At 28.9% G+C, this 13,998-nt stretch overlaps 3 protein-coding genes across 4 annotated transcripts; all 3 read right to left on the bottom strand.

The window, feature by feature from the left end:
* Positions 1 to 3,830: 3,830 nt before the first annotated feature.
* LOC107059674 (putative F-box protein At3g16210) lies at positions 3,831 to 4,904 on the bottom strand. The gene has a single exon (XM_015306449.1). It carries the CDS (start codon positions 4,902 to 4,904, stop codon positions 3,831 to 3,833), a length of 1,074 nt encoding a protein of 357 aa, XP_015161935.1.
* A 1,954-nt stretch (positions 4,905 to 6,858) lies between these two features.
* LOC107059673 (F-box/kelch-repeat protein At3g06240-like) lies at positions 6,859 to 7,632 on the bottom strand. The gene has a single exon (XM_015306448.1). It carries the CDS (start codon positions 7,630 to 7,632, stop codon positions 6,859 to 6,861), a length of 774 nt encoding a protein of 257 aa, XP_015161934.1.
* Positions 7,633 to 12,096: 4,464 nt separating this feature from the next.
* Positions 12,097 to 13,934, bottom strand: LOC102589833 (uncharacterized). Of its 2 annotated transcripts, none has more exons than XR_366903.2 (2): positions 13,665 to 13,934; positions 12,097 to 12,784 (listed from the first exon to the last, which is right to left on the bottom strand). XR_366903.2 is itself a non-coding variant. In XM_006341875.2 (2 exons), exons 1-2 carry the CDS (start codon positions 13,691 to 13,693, stop codon positions 12,434 to 12,436), a joined length of 375 nt encoding a protein of 124 aa, XP_006341937.1. In that variant the 5' UTR covers positions 13,694 to 13,923; the 3' UTR covers positions 12,097 to 12,433. The 2 variants fall into 2 exon arrangements, 1 of the variants encoding a protein (XP_006341937.1); XM_006341875.2 differs by having other exon boundaries at positions 12,097 to 12,779; positions 13,665 to 13,923.
* Between the last annotated feature and the right edge of the window lie 64 nt (positions 13,935 to 13,998).

Below are 13,998 nucleotides of genomic sequence, written 5' to 3'. Positions count from 1 at the left end.
TGTCATTGCCACTCTGTATTTTGTATCTTTAAATATATATATTTAATTAAATATTAAATAATTATTATAGCATATTATTTATATCATCATCATATTACGTCATATTATATATCATCATATTATACTTTAAATATAAAAGGAGTTTTGATTCCTTCAAACAAATAATACCATAATACTAATATTTTGGTACAATGATGGAATGTACACACATCGTAATAATAATAAAAAAAGTGAAGGAGAAAAAAACATTCGAATGGTTAGCATGTTGTTATGGTGGTACATTTAATGAATAATGATGGCTTCTACAATTATGAATAAAGATGGTACATTTAAAAACTCAACATTTTCATGCTAGATCAAAATTAAGCAGTTGAAGAAAATTTTAAATTACACAATTTAATTGTTGATGAAATATTTCAAAAAATAATTAAATTATGATAAAAGCTTTATTTGTATAAGTAGAATTTGAAATCAATCGAGATGTTCTACCTAATTTTCATTAGAACTCTGTAAATTGAGCATTAGCCATTAGTTTGAGTTTTTACTTGAAGCAGTTTACTTTAACTCTGTAAAGCGGTTTACTTTAACATTTGATCATGTCATATATGCATCTCGTGTACCACATGTGCATTTCATATCAATTAGTAAAAATATAAAAATATTTCAAAATCATGATATTGATGTTAAATATGTATGAGAGGTATATATTTAAAGTAAAAGGAAATTAATGGAAGCTCAACATGATAAAGGATAATCTCATCATTTCGTCTAACTTGCTAATTAAACTCAAATTTATTGGACACTAATGTTTAATTTCTTGGAATAGTTTGATGAGTATATGAAACTACTACAATGAACATTTTATTTTATTCTTAGCTTAGTTCAATAATTTTAAACGTAAAAAGATCTATAATTATAACTTTACTTTTAGTAGCTATTGAAAAATTGGTCTCCATAAAATTTAGGATCTAAACACTTGCCTTAATTAACGGCTTGTGTATTAAGCCGGCCATCTTGATTCCAAAACGTAATTAATTATATTACAAAAATAATATAGTCTTGCTTGTAGTGATCGATCGATGTTTGTCAAATATTATTATTTGTATGTACGTAGGCCATTTATGTTAAGAAAGTCAAGAGGACAAGTTAATTAATCCGATTAAGTGCATGGCCTTATTTTATATATATATATATATATATCATAAGTAAACATATTACGTGGGTTCAAGTTCAAGATGGCAATGGAATCATCAATCAACACATGAGTATGAACAGATTGACGATCTGATCCTTCAATCTCTTTAAACATTTCACTCCCAAAATCGAATAAATTAAAGAATGGTGTAGTTACTCCCATTAGCAGCCAGTAATATGCTCTATTCGAATAAGCAGTACCAAATGCATGGTTTACATTGGTAAAGAAGGGGATTTTAGGTTTGAAAATTCTCCATGATGAATCCCTAGAACATGAATAAACCGATGCATAATATTCATACAAATGATTAACAATGAAAGTAAATCACTTTATAGTCATTAGTCAAGAGGACCAATGAGTGCGGGTCAATGCAATCAGAGGCCTAAAGTGAAATTTCAACTAGAGGCCTAAAATCTAAATAAACTTCATATGCATTAATTATTATTATTTTTAAAAACTTACATTTTTAAATGCAAAGTATACTTAATATTTTTTCTATAAATGATTTATTCGATTTCTCTTTCAATTATTAGCTTCAGATAAGATTTTATCAATTCAACGTTGAAAAACATCTTCTTACTCGGGCAATTATTATATGAATTGTTAACATAGAATTTGATTCAAGAAGATGATAATTTTGTATACCTCACATTTCACTATGCTTGTTGTAATGGTTGAAAATCTAAGAAGAAATAGAAAAAAAAATTACAATTCACTTTGCTCAACACATTTCGACTATTGATTCATATTTTTGATAGAGTATTACTCTAACTTATCAAAAATTAAAAAAGGGAGCGTAAAAGGAGTTAAAAGAATAAAATATTGTAAATATTAGCGTAGAGAGTGTAAGAAAATAAAACATTTTTTCTTGATTTCTTCTATTTAAATGAGATTAAAGAGAATAAAATAATAATTTTTATTTTAAAAAACATATTTTATCATAAATAATTAATCTTTTCTATAAAAAAAATTAACATATACATAATTTATTATTGACAAAAAATTGAGGCCCCCTAAAGTTGGGGGCCTAAGGCCAATGCCTTATTCATATAAGCATAGAGCCGGCCCTACTCCAATCCAAACTATTATCATAATATACTTTTGATTCCTTTCGAACAAATAATACCATAATAGTAATATTTTGGTACAATGATGGAATGTACACATCCTAATAATAATAAAAAAAGTGAAAGAAAAAAAAAAGAGACATTCGAATGGTTAGCATGTTGTTATGGTAATATATTTAATAAATAATGATGGCTTCTACAATAAAGTAAGTTTCTTAATAATGTTCATATTCATAGGACTTACGAGAAAAAGAGAAATACATAAACAGTACTCAAAATGACTTTCTGCTTATTATTGAACTTCATTTTGCCAAAGAATATGCAAGCTGATCATCCTAACACAATTTTTTCATATTTAGCTAGTTCTTTCTCTTATAGGAAAAGATTTGTTTTGCTAGTTTTTACGTAACACTTGATTATTTCGATCTTAACAAAAACCTCCTTGGAAACTCAAAAAGATTGTTGAGATATATGTAGCCCATGAGAACATGATCCGCTTAATTCAATCCATCGAAAAAATTGACTGATAGATAGTTCAAATTAACTTATGACGAAAAACTTTATCAAAATATTTATAAAAAGAAATATATTTTTAATTTAAAAAGATCACTTGTTAACCTTCTTAACCATATCATGTGCAAATTTACTCTCTAGTTTTATATATGTAATCTATTCTAGTTTTTTGGTATTACTCAGGGAGGTTTTCGGTTTTATGTTCCTATTTCTTGTAATTATTTCAAATAAAACAAGGTAGGGCCAATGTTGAACCCCATTTTAATTTATTTTATTTTTATAAAAAAGGATGACCCTGCCCAATGGGGTTAAAAATTGGTTGAAGAAAGACCAACATTCAAGATTCGAGCCGAAAGAAAATTATTTTGATAATGATGAATTATTCTTGGAGTTTTTGGTTTCGACATTTGTAGCATATATGAAATTTTCACATAACCTAGCAAATTTAACTACTATATCTACTATATTTAGCTATAGTTTTAAAATATTATCAAATATAACTATAATTAAAGTTTTACCGTAAATCTCTCTCCTATGTCCCCCTCTCTCACCTTTCTATCTCGCTCTCTTGTTGTATCAATTGTATTCTGCCAAATATTCGAATGAATACGTAGGAAAAACAAGAAGATTACCAATTGTATCAATTGATACAAGTTAATGAATACAATTGCATCACTCTAATGGTTATGTCAAACATGTATATATTAGCCTATATTAGTTTGTGTATTAAATATAACTTGTATCAATGAATATTTGAGTTCTTCACACTTGCAATAATAATGCTCCCTATGGATATTACTTTTACACCACTTTCATTTTGCTGGATACTCAGTGTAACAATAAGAAAATCAAACTAAATTTGAAATCAAAACTTTATAAAGCATCACAAAAGGAAGAGTCTTTCTATAGAACAAGTTGAGGCCACATATAATCAGCTTTTGAAAGACCAAAACCAAGTACTATGAAATTGTGTGAACATATAAGTTCAATTACATACTTAAAACAATTAAATGATTAGGTCACATATTATTTGTTGTACTCGTTTAAAATCTCAATTAATGGTCCGGCTCTCCATCCTCTTGTTGTTTGATTGTTACTAAGCTCTCCTTATAATAAGTAACCCCACAACCACCAAATGTTGGATGTTTACTCAAGCCCGAATGTTGAAATCCAAGATACATCATCTTATTAGTCCGAACATTATAAGAGACCAGTTGAGAAGCTTTAACTACCGAAATGAGATAGCTATCATAGAAAGACTTAATCGGTGTGAAGAGTTGAAAGGTCACAATTTTGTTCCAGACCCCTGGTTGGATCAAAGCCCAAATATCATAAGCAAGCATACTACATGGGTTATAGTTCAAGATGGCAATGGAATCATCAATCAACATCAAACCCAACGCAAAAGTATATACAACGTTTCCATCTGGCCCTTCGATCTCTTCAAACATCTCACTTCCAAATTTGAATGAAAGAATGGTGTAATTACAATGGTTGCCCCCTCTTAGCAGCCAGTAATACGCTCCATTCAAATAAGCAGTACCAAATGTGTTTTTCACGTCTGTGTAGAAGGGTAGTGATTCTTTAGGTTTAAAAATTCTCCATGAGCCCCTAGAACAGGAATAGATTGATGTTGTATATTTATGCCAACAATCGCAATGAAAGTAAACAACTTTATAGTCATTAGTCAAGGGGTCCAACCCGAACCCCAACACAGGGACATCATATATTATGGGTGCAGGGAGTGGGAGATGGAGGGATCTCACCTCTCTAGTAGCAGGATTCCACAATGCACACGAAATCACAGTATCAATTGTTTTGTACATTAAAAACAAGCCGTCCACAGAACCTATGAGGTGTGTCATACCTTTGAACGTTTGTGGATTTTCTTCAGAAATCAAAGTGATGGAACGAGAATCTTGACCAGCATCATCAGAGGTACCAACCGTATAGGTGAGGAGTTGTGGGGGGCTTCCATTCTTCAAGTGTTGTTGAGCGAATTTAGGGTTTTTTATAAGAGCATACCAGCTCTTGCTGACACATTTGAAGCGCAACAATGACTTCACTGGACATCTCAACAGAATATCCATTTGTATACCTTCAGGGAAATAAACCACACAATCATCCATTTTGAGGTTTCAACAAAAGCAATATTGCTTCTTCTTTAAATAGACAAGAAAGAAATTCCCCCATTCTTATCCTACATTTCTATTACCATAATTCATTTTACCACCATTAAATGTTATACTACCTTTAGTCATGCAAATCCAAAATACTTTGACTACATTTCTCATATTAAATTTTATTCTCTATTTAGTCATGGAAATCTAATTAATACTACATTCCTTCTTACTCAATTCAAATTTTGTTCCAAATTTAATCATGGAAATCTAAATACTACTTTCCTTCTTACTCAATTTAAATTTTGTTCCATATTTAATCATGGAAATCTAATTACTTTGACTACTTTCTAATGATACTTTGACTACATTTCTCATATTAAATTTTATTCTGTATTAAGGTATGGAAATCTATTTACTACTTTCCTTATTACTCAATTTAAATTTTATGTTCCAAAATCCAAATACTTTGACTACTTTCTAATATCACTTTGACTACTTCCCTTTAGCAGTCGTTTAAGAAATCATCAATAAGAATTAATATTTGTACTAGTTTTATCTATATATGTATTTTTTTACTAAGAGTCTGTTTGGATTGACTTAAAAGTTGGTCAAACGTATGTTTAAATCATTTTTAGATTTTAGGAGTGTTGACAAAGTTAAAAATAATTTAAATAAGTTTAAAATGACTTTAAAAAGTTTTTAAGAAAAACAAAAGCAGGACTATCCCTACTTTTTATTTTTAGACTTAAATGTCATTTAAGTTTGACTTTTTTATTTTTTGACTTAAAAACTACTTTTTTTTTTAAGTCAATCCAAATCGGTTTTAAATGCATACGTGGAAAAAATAATAATGGAGGAATTCTTTTGAAACTTCACAATGTGATGCACTTGATCAATACGGTGTACACATTTAAAAATAACTAATTTTAAGGGCAAAATAGAAAAAATAATATTTAATTATTTATGTCTTGATTTTACAAATTGATAAATAAATATTTTTAGTAATCTGGAAAAATAATATTGGACGGAGGGAGTAAGAAAAAGATAATATAAATTGTGACGAATATTTTTAGTAACCTTGACAAATAATTTAGATTGTGCAAGCTAAATAAAAAAAAAAAGTTATTAGAAGTGTATACGCTTTATTGTAATATGAATTTGTTGAAGCTCGTGTATAAATTAAGACAACATTGAAGAATAAAAATCATTGTCTTGATAGTACTATAAACAAACATTGATAGATGTCTTTAATTAATATAGTAAAAAGCAACATTGTAGTGGAGGAACAAAATTGTAATAGAAATTTTGAGTTCGACCATTAGATATGAAAAATATATTGATAGGGGTACATTCTCTTCTTCAATGAGCTTTACTCGACATAAATTGAGATCCAATGTGATCATTGGACACTATACAGATAATAGTATACATACAGTATATAAAACAAATCTTGCCTATTCAAGGAATATTAGGGATTGAATTTCGTGTGAGAGAATTTTATTTTCGATCGAGCTTACACCTATCAGACTAAAGAAAAAGTCAAGTCCATCAACTAATGAAGAGAAGAAGGAAATGTCTCTTGTTCCAATTAACGAATGAGGTTGACTATCACTTTATTCATAAGAAGATTCAAGAACATAATTTCTACTTGCTATATGAAGACAAGAGAGAAATTAGGTGATATATTCACAAAGCTTTAAATGAAACTAGAGTAAAATACCCTTAATTATACCAAGTTGGACATTATTAATAATATATATGCTTCAACTTGAAAGGAAAAAAACTTTAATGAAATGTGTTATATATCATTTGCTCAAGTAATTTTACATACTTATAAGCTCAAATACAAACACTTTATGCATACAATAGAGTTATAACATTAAGTAAACATGCTTATACTTCACAAATAAATGATTAGGTCGCATATCATTTGATCTTCTGTACTCGTTCAGAAGCTCGATTAATGGTCCAATTCTCCATCATCTCGTTGTTTAATTGTGACTAAACTCTCATTATAATAAAATACTCCACAGCCACTAGCTTTTGCATGATTTCCCAAGCCTGAACGTTGAAATGCAAGATCCTTCAACTTGTTAGTTCGAACATTATAGGAGATCAGTCGAGAAGTTCTAGTTGCCAAAATGAGAGAGCTATCATAACAAGACTTAATAAATGGGAAGCATTGAAAGGTAACAAGTTTGCTCCAAACCCCTGGTTGGATCATTACCCATATAGCATAATCAGACATATTAAGGTCGTTCAAACTCAAGATGGCAATAGAATCATCAACCAACATCAAACCAAATACATAAGTATGAATATGTGGCCCTTCAATCCCCTCAAACATTTCACTCCCAAAGTCGAATAAAAGAACTGTGTAGTAACTATGATGGCCTCTTAGCAGCCAGTAATAAACTCCATTAGAATAAGCAGTACCAAATGTTTGTTTTACGCCTGTAAAGAAGGGGATTCTATGTTTGAAAATTCTCCATGAGTCCCTGGAACATGAATAGACCGCTGCTGAATTTTCACACAAATAGCAAACCACTTTATAGTCATTAGTCAAAAGGTCTACTCCTAACCCGAACACAGGGCGATCATTGATCATTGGTGGAGGGAGATGGAGGAGTCTCACCTCCCTAGTAGCAGGATTCCACAATGCACACGAATGTACATGATCAATTACTCCAAACATTAAAAACAAGTCGATCACAGAACCTAAAAGGTATGCCATACCTTTAAACGTTTGGGGATTTTCTTCAGAAATCAAAGTTAGGGAACGAGAGTCATAACGATCACCATAGTTACCAGTATTATAAAGCAGGAGTTGTGGGGGATTATTCTTGCTACAGTTCAAGTGTTGTTGAACGAAGTTAGGGGTTTTGAATAGAGCATACCAGTTCTTGTGGACACATTTGAATCACAATAACGACTTTACAGGACACCTCAACAGAATCTCCTTCACTATATCTTCAAGAAAATTAGCCACACAATCATCCATTTTAATTTAGGTTTCAATAGAAGCTCTTTAAATAGACAAGGAGAAAATTCTCTCATTCTTATCCTTCATTTTTGTTACCATAATTCAATTTACCAGCATTAAATTTTGTTTTAAATGTAGTCATGGAAATTTAAATGCTACTTTCCTTCTTTTCTCATATTAAATAAATTGTGTTCTACATTTAGTTATGAAAATCTAAATACTTTGATTACTTTCTCAAATTACTTTGACCACTTTCTCATATTACTTTGACTATTTTATCTTTACCAACTATTTAAGAAATCAGAAATAAGAATTAACATTTTTTACTAATTTTATTCATATTCTCTTCTGACTAAATGTATTCATGAAAAAACTAAACAATGGAGGAATTCCTTTGAAACTTTACGATATTCATGCACGTGATCGATACGATTTACACTTTTAAAAGAATTAGTTTTAAGGACAAAATAAAAATAATAATAATAATAATAACTAATTAATTATATCTTGATTCTATAAATTGATAAATGAATAACTTTAGTAATGTGAAAAAATAATATAAATTGTGGCGAATATTTTTAGTATTCTTGACAAATAATTTAGGTCTTGCAAGCTAAATAATAAAACATTATTAGAAAAAGCACGTACGCTTTGTTGTAGTATGAATTTATTGAAGCTCATTTATAAATTAAGAAGGCAGAATGATCTGGGAGACCCCTGTATTTGGCTCCGTTTGTCAATTGAATCCTCCTACTCATCACTTTGCCAACCAAACCTTTAATTGCATCAGAACACAATATTTTAAACTCCTTTGACCATTGACCGAGCTTATGTGACATTAATATTGGTGAGTTAGAAATATGTGTGATTACACGCGCTTGAAAGCGAGTTAAAACAAAATTTTACTTTTAAAAAAATCAATTTAACAAAATTAAAAAATAAGATCTATCTTCTTCAACCCTCCTTCACCCACTCACCCACCCATCCCACAACTTTCTTCTTCTCCACCAGCCCTCTCTCTTCTACCCCTCACCACAGCCGTCAACTTTCTTCTTTCTCCAGCCCCACATTCACTCTTCTCCGCCTCTTCTTCTTCTTTTTTTTTTATACAAATCAATAGCCTCAACTTCTTCTAAAATTTTCATTTGTTAGGTTTGAAAAATATTAGTATCATTATTTTGTTAGATGGTTTCAACGAGGAGATGTGGATAATGTGAAGGATGATTTTGACTATTGAAAATTTTAAAACTCCATTGATAAGCTTGAAAAAGCTTAAAAAATAATAAATGGGTATTGTGAATTTGTAAATGATCTATTTGATTTTTTATTTTTTTTAGCACTTAATTTTGTACGTGGCACTAAAAAATGATGTGGAATTCCACGTGTAATCACGTCCATTACACGCACACTGACCGGAGGAGAAAAGGGCTTAAAATGTTGTGTTCTGATCGATTTAAGGGTCTAATTGGCAAAATGATGAGTATGAGGGTTCAACTGACAAACGGAATCGAGTACAGGGGTCTCTCAGGTCATTCCGCCAATTAAGAAAACATTGAAGAATAAAGATCATCAACTTGATAGTACTATAAACAAACATTGGTAGATATTTTTACAAATATAGTAAACCTTAGTCAGCAGAACAAAATTATAGTAGAACTTTTGGATTGGAGTATTAAATATGAAAAACATATTGATAGGGGCATTTTCTTCTTCAATGAGTTTTACTCTATATAAATTGAGATCTAACGTGATCACTAGACACTATATAAAAAATTTACAAGTAAAAAGATTAAAATAGCATTATTTTAAATAGCTACTCCCTTTATTTCATATTAACTGAATTTTTGATTTTTTTTTATTGTTGAGTAATTAAATTATTCAAAGTTCAAGTTGGATGTTTAAATTTTTTTTCATATTTGTCCTTTCTTGATATTTTTTTAGGAGATAAATTGCACTATTTACGAAATTATATTTTTATGATTTCACAAAGGACAATAGTGAAAAGTATAATTCAAATTATGTACTTAAATGTATTTTTTTAGTAATATATTGCCTCACAAATTCAATTAATACAAGAATAGATGGAGCATGTCAATGCACATTTGGAGATATTACTTGAAGATCACATACATAAAAGAGAGAAATCAGCACCCATTCAAAAATATATAAAGCTGTGTTACCAAATTTAGCTAAATATATTTGTTTTTGTTTAATATGCAAAAGTAATACTAATATTCTACTCAGTCTTTGCTGGAAATTGAAACGCTTTCTCATTAGAAAAAAACAAATATTTTCGACAATAATTGAGAACGTAAGAAACAGCATATGTTATGCATTATAATCATTTTTTTTTAATTATAGATAGATTAAGAATTTGAAGTTTATTAATTTCTACGTTAACCTTGAGTTATAGATGACAATAAGTATGAGTTCATAATCAAATATTTATTGATATTTCACAAATTTCTTAATATATTTTTAAAGAAGCGAATGTCATTTAAATATTAGGAGAGGAGCTCTAGCCATTTTATCTTATATTATCCGTTGAGCGAAGCTCGCTAGTCAATTAAGGATTATTTTAGGTGAGAAACTATTTGTTTTTTATATGCAAATGTTTTTATTTTACGACAATAGAGACCTTTTTTCTTGTTAATTTCAATAGTATAAAAAATTAGAGATTAAATTTCGTGTAAGTGAATTTTTATTTTCAATCGAGCTTACACCTATAAGACTAAAGAAAACGCCAAATTCATCAAACTGATAAAAAGAATAAGGAAATGCATCTTATTCCGATCTACTCAATATAATATTGATGGAATTAATATATAGTATAGATTAAATTAATCTTGAACCTAATTATCATTTGAACAAATAAAATTTTTATACTGGTAATATAATTTCTCGTTTGCATCTTCATGGAGTTTTGAATATACAAAATCCGAATAAAATTATTGAATTCATCTAAATTCTATAACATATAAGCTAGCTCCACCTCTATCTATAATTTAACTACGTACCCTTCGGGTTTTTTTTTTACTTACATAGTACTCCATAACAAAATTATAAGTTTCTTCTAAGTGTGAAAATTACAAATTAAAGTGAGAATACACGTCATTCATCATCGATCGTTAAATAATATATACATACAGTATATAAAACAAATCTTTCCTATTTATTGTGTGAATATAAATATTTTGAAGTCAAAAACAAAAGTTGGTTGGTCCATTCAGAAGACCCAATAAATGATGAAATAATTTTATCACTGCAAAAGATTACAGAGAAGAAAAATACCTCACGTCTACCAAAATCATGAAAAGGACAAACTTTTTGACAATATTATATCAATTATCACCTCAAATTTCCTCTTTAGCAAAAGCAAATAAAAAGAAACTTCTTGTTTAAACACCCTCTTTAGAATAAGAATCACCTAAATAAGTAAATTAGAGTGCAAAATACTTGTCAGAACAATATATTCAGTGTAATTATATAATGAATTTATAAAAAATAAGACATACAGTAACCTTATTCCCATCTTTGAAGAGTTTGAAAAGGTAAATATACACAAATCTTATTCATACCTTTATGAAATAAAAAGATTATTTCTAATATATCCTCGATTCAAGAGAAAAGTTATCAAAATACAAATGCAAGAAAATACAATAATAAAATAGTAAGACATTGAGAATTTGAGATAACAGTACACATGAAAGAATAAGAAACTACACAACTACTATATTTAGGATGAGGAGATGAGAGACTAGCATCCTATCTCTTCCGCAAAAAATGTGACAATACTTGCAATATACCAAAATAATTTAATTTAACCTATGTTGATGGTAAAAAAAAAAGTTATATAGGAGTAATAAATTATATATTTTATTATCAACTTACTAATCCCACTTATTATAAACAACTTTACTCTAACACAAAAAAAAACCACTTATTTTTTCAAGTTAATATACATAAATTATACGCTAATTATATACATATTAATCAAGTGCATGTTGCATGAATTGGTCTCTACAGAGCTTATCCAAGCACTAGTTGTTAGCATATAGAAATTAAACTCTAATGAGAAAAACTACCTATTTTTAAGTTTAATATACACAAATTATATACTGATTATATACGACTATACACATATTAGTCAAATGCATATTGCATGAATTGGTCTCTATACAGAACTTATCCAATTTTCTTGAAAGGAGATCACACTTAACACAAAAAGTCATTAACATGTCATATCACAATTCAATCCAGAGTGTAAAGCTAATAACCAATTCCTCCCTAACTAAAATGTTTCTCACAATTAAAATAGGCATACTAAACACCAAAATAAAAAACTAATAGCACTAAGAATTAAACTAGGAAAGTAACAAAAACCAGTAGATGAAATTAAATTTACTTTGTTTCAAAAATTACCTAAAAGAAAAAGGGGGATTCTTGAAACTTGATTTTTAGTAGCTCAAGTGGTTTAGCACATCCACTACCATCAATCGATACAAGTCACGTTGGAGGATAAGTGGGAATACTGTTGATCGAAAAAATTAAATTAGCAACTCTTTCTTGGTTTGCTTTTTCTTCTAGCTCTGCTCCTTGTAGGTTGTTGTTGTTGCTTTTGTGGTTGTAAATTTTTTTCCTCTTCAAATACATCTTCTTTTTTGTTTTCTCCTTGTGATTCTTCAACTTCATTTGTTTTGAGTTTCTTTAATTCAGCAGAAACTTCTTCTTCACCATCTTTAACAATACTAATAATCTTTCTTGGTCTTCCTCTTTTTCTTGGAGTAATTTGTTGTTGTGAATCTCCACTCATTGCTGATGATTCTGCTATTGCTACTGATAACTCCTTAGTTTTCTTCACAACTTTCTTCTTTCCCATCAATCTTTGTGACAATCCACTAAACTAATTTAGTCATTTTAAAAGCTTAGAAATTAGAATATGATAAAAATAGAATCTTGAAAAATTCCAAGAAATAAAAATTCAATTTTTGAGGTTTCTATTGCTCTCTTTTAGTATATATGATAACAAAATCCAATCTTGAAAACTACCCCAAAAAATAAAAATCCAAAAGTTTAAGGTTTCTAGAGCTTTCTTTTTGTACATATGATAATTAAAATCCAATCTTGAAAACTACCCACAACATAAAAATCCAATCTTTTAAGATTTCTAGTGTTTTCTTTTGCATATATAAACTACCCACAAAATAAAAATTCAATCTTTAATGTTTCTAGTGCTCTCATTTGCATATATAGCCTTAAAAATCCAATCTTGAAACTACCCACAAAATAATAATTCAATCTTTAAGGTTTCTAGTATTCTCTTTTGCATATATTACCTTTAAAATCCAATCTTGAAAACTACCCACAAAATAAAAATTCAATCTTGAAACTACCCACAAAATAAAAATTCAATCTTTAAGGTTTCTAGTCCTCTCCTTTGCATATATAACCTTGAAATCCAATCTTGAAACTACCCACTAAATAAAAATTCAATTTCTAAGGTTTCTAGTGTTCTCTTTTGCATATATAACCTTAAAAATTCAATCTTCAAAGTTTTTGGTGCTCTCTTTTGCATATATCTATACACCCTTAATAGTATATATGATAAAGAAAATCCAATCTTGAAAATTACTCAAAAAAAATAAAAAATCTTTAAGGTGTATGCTGCTCTGTTTTGCATATATCTCGTACCCCCACCCCCTAGTAATTAACCAAAAAGATTAAAGACACAACATACCCAAAGCAAAGATGATAAGAAAAAGTAAAAGAAATGAATAACTTACTTTTGTGAGATGGTAGAGCCAATAATCATAAGAAATAACTCATATGTTTTAACTCTTTTGGTGCTAAGCAAAACCTTTCATCTTTTCATACAAAACCATAGAGAGAGACTTGAGTTGAACAAAAAAACAAGAGTCAATTATATATGAAAAATATTAGAAGCTACAAAGCAAATATTTCCTTTTTTCCTTTTTTCCTGACTTATCTATTCATTCAACCTTCTATTTTCCCCTCTTTGCTGCCAACATGGAAAACAATAGTTCCATTAGAAAAAAAAATAAAATAATAATAATAATAATAAAATAAAAAAAAAAAAATATATATATATATATATAT

The sequence above is a fragment of the Solanum tuberosum genome, unplaced genomic scaffold (assembly GCF_000226075.1).
Source record: "Solanum tuberosum cultivar DM 1-3 516 R44 unplaced genomic scaffold, SolTub_3.0 scf00032, whole genome shotgun sequence".
In the NCBI taxonomy this organism is placed as follows: domain Eukaryota; kingdom Viridiplantae; phylum Streptophyta; class Magnoliopsida; order Solanales; family Solanaceae; genus Solanum; species Solanum tuberosum.
Note: the sequence above shows the minus strand (reverse complement) of the source record. Positions and strands in the feature narration are given on the sequence as shown.

Bases quoted from the DNA above. Each gene is read 5' to 3' on its own strand.
- LOC102589833 (XM_006341875.2), bottom strand. From the start codon at position 13,693: ATGATTATTGGCTCTACCATCTCACAAAA. The intron at 12,780-13,664 runs GTAAGTTATTCA...AAATTAGTTTAG, and splicing joins GGCTCTACCATCTCACAAAA to TGGATTGTCACAAAGATTGA.
- LOC107059674 (XM_015306449.1), bottom strand. From the start codon at position 4,904: ATGGATGATTGTGTGGTTTATTTCCCTGAAGGTATACAAATGGATATT.
- LOC107059673 (XM_015306448.1), bottom strand. From the start codon at position 7,632: ATGGCATACCTTTTAGGTTCTGTGATCGACTTGTTTTTAATGTTTGGA.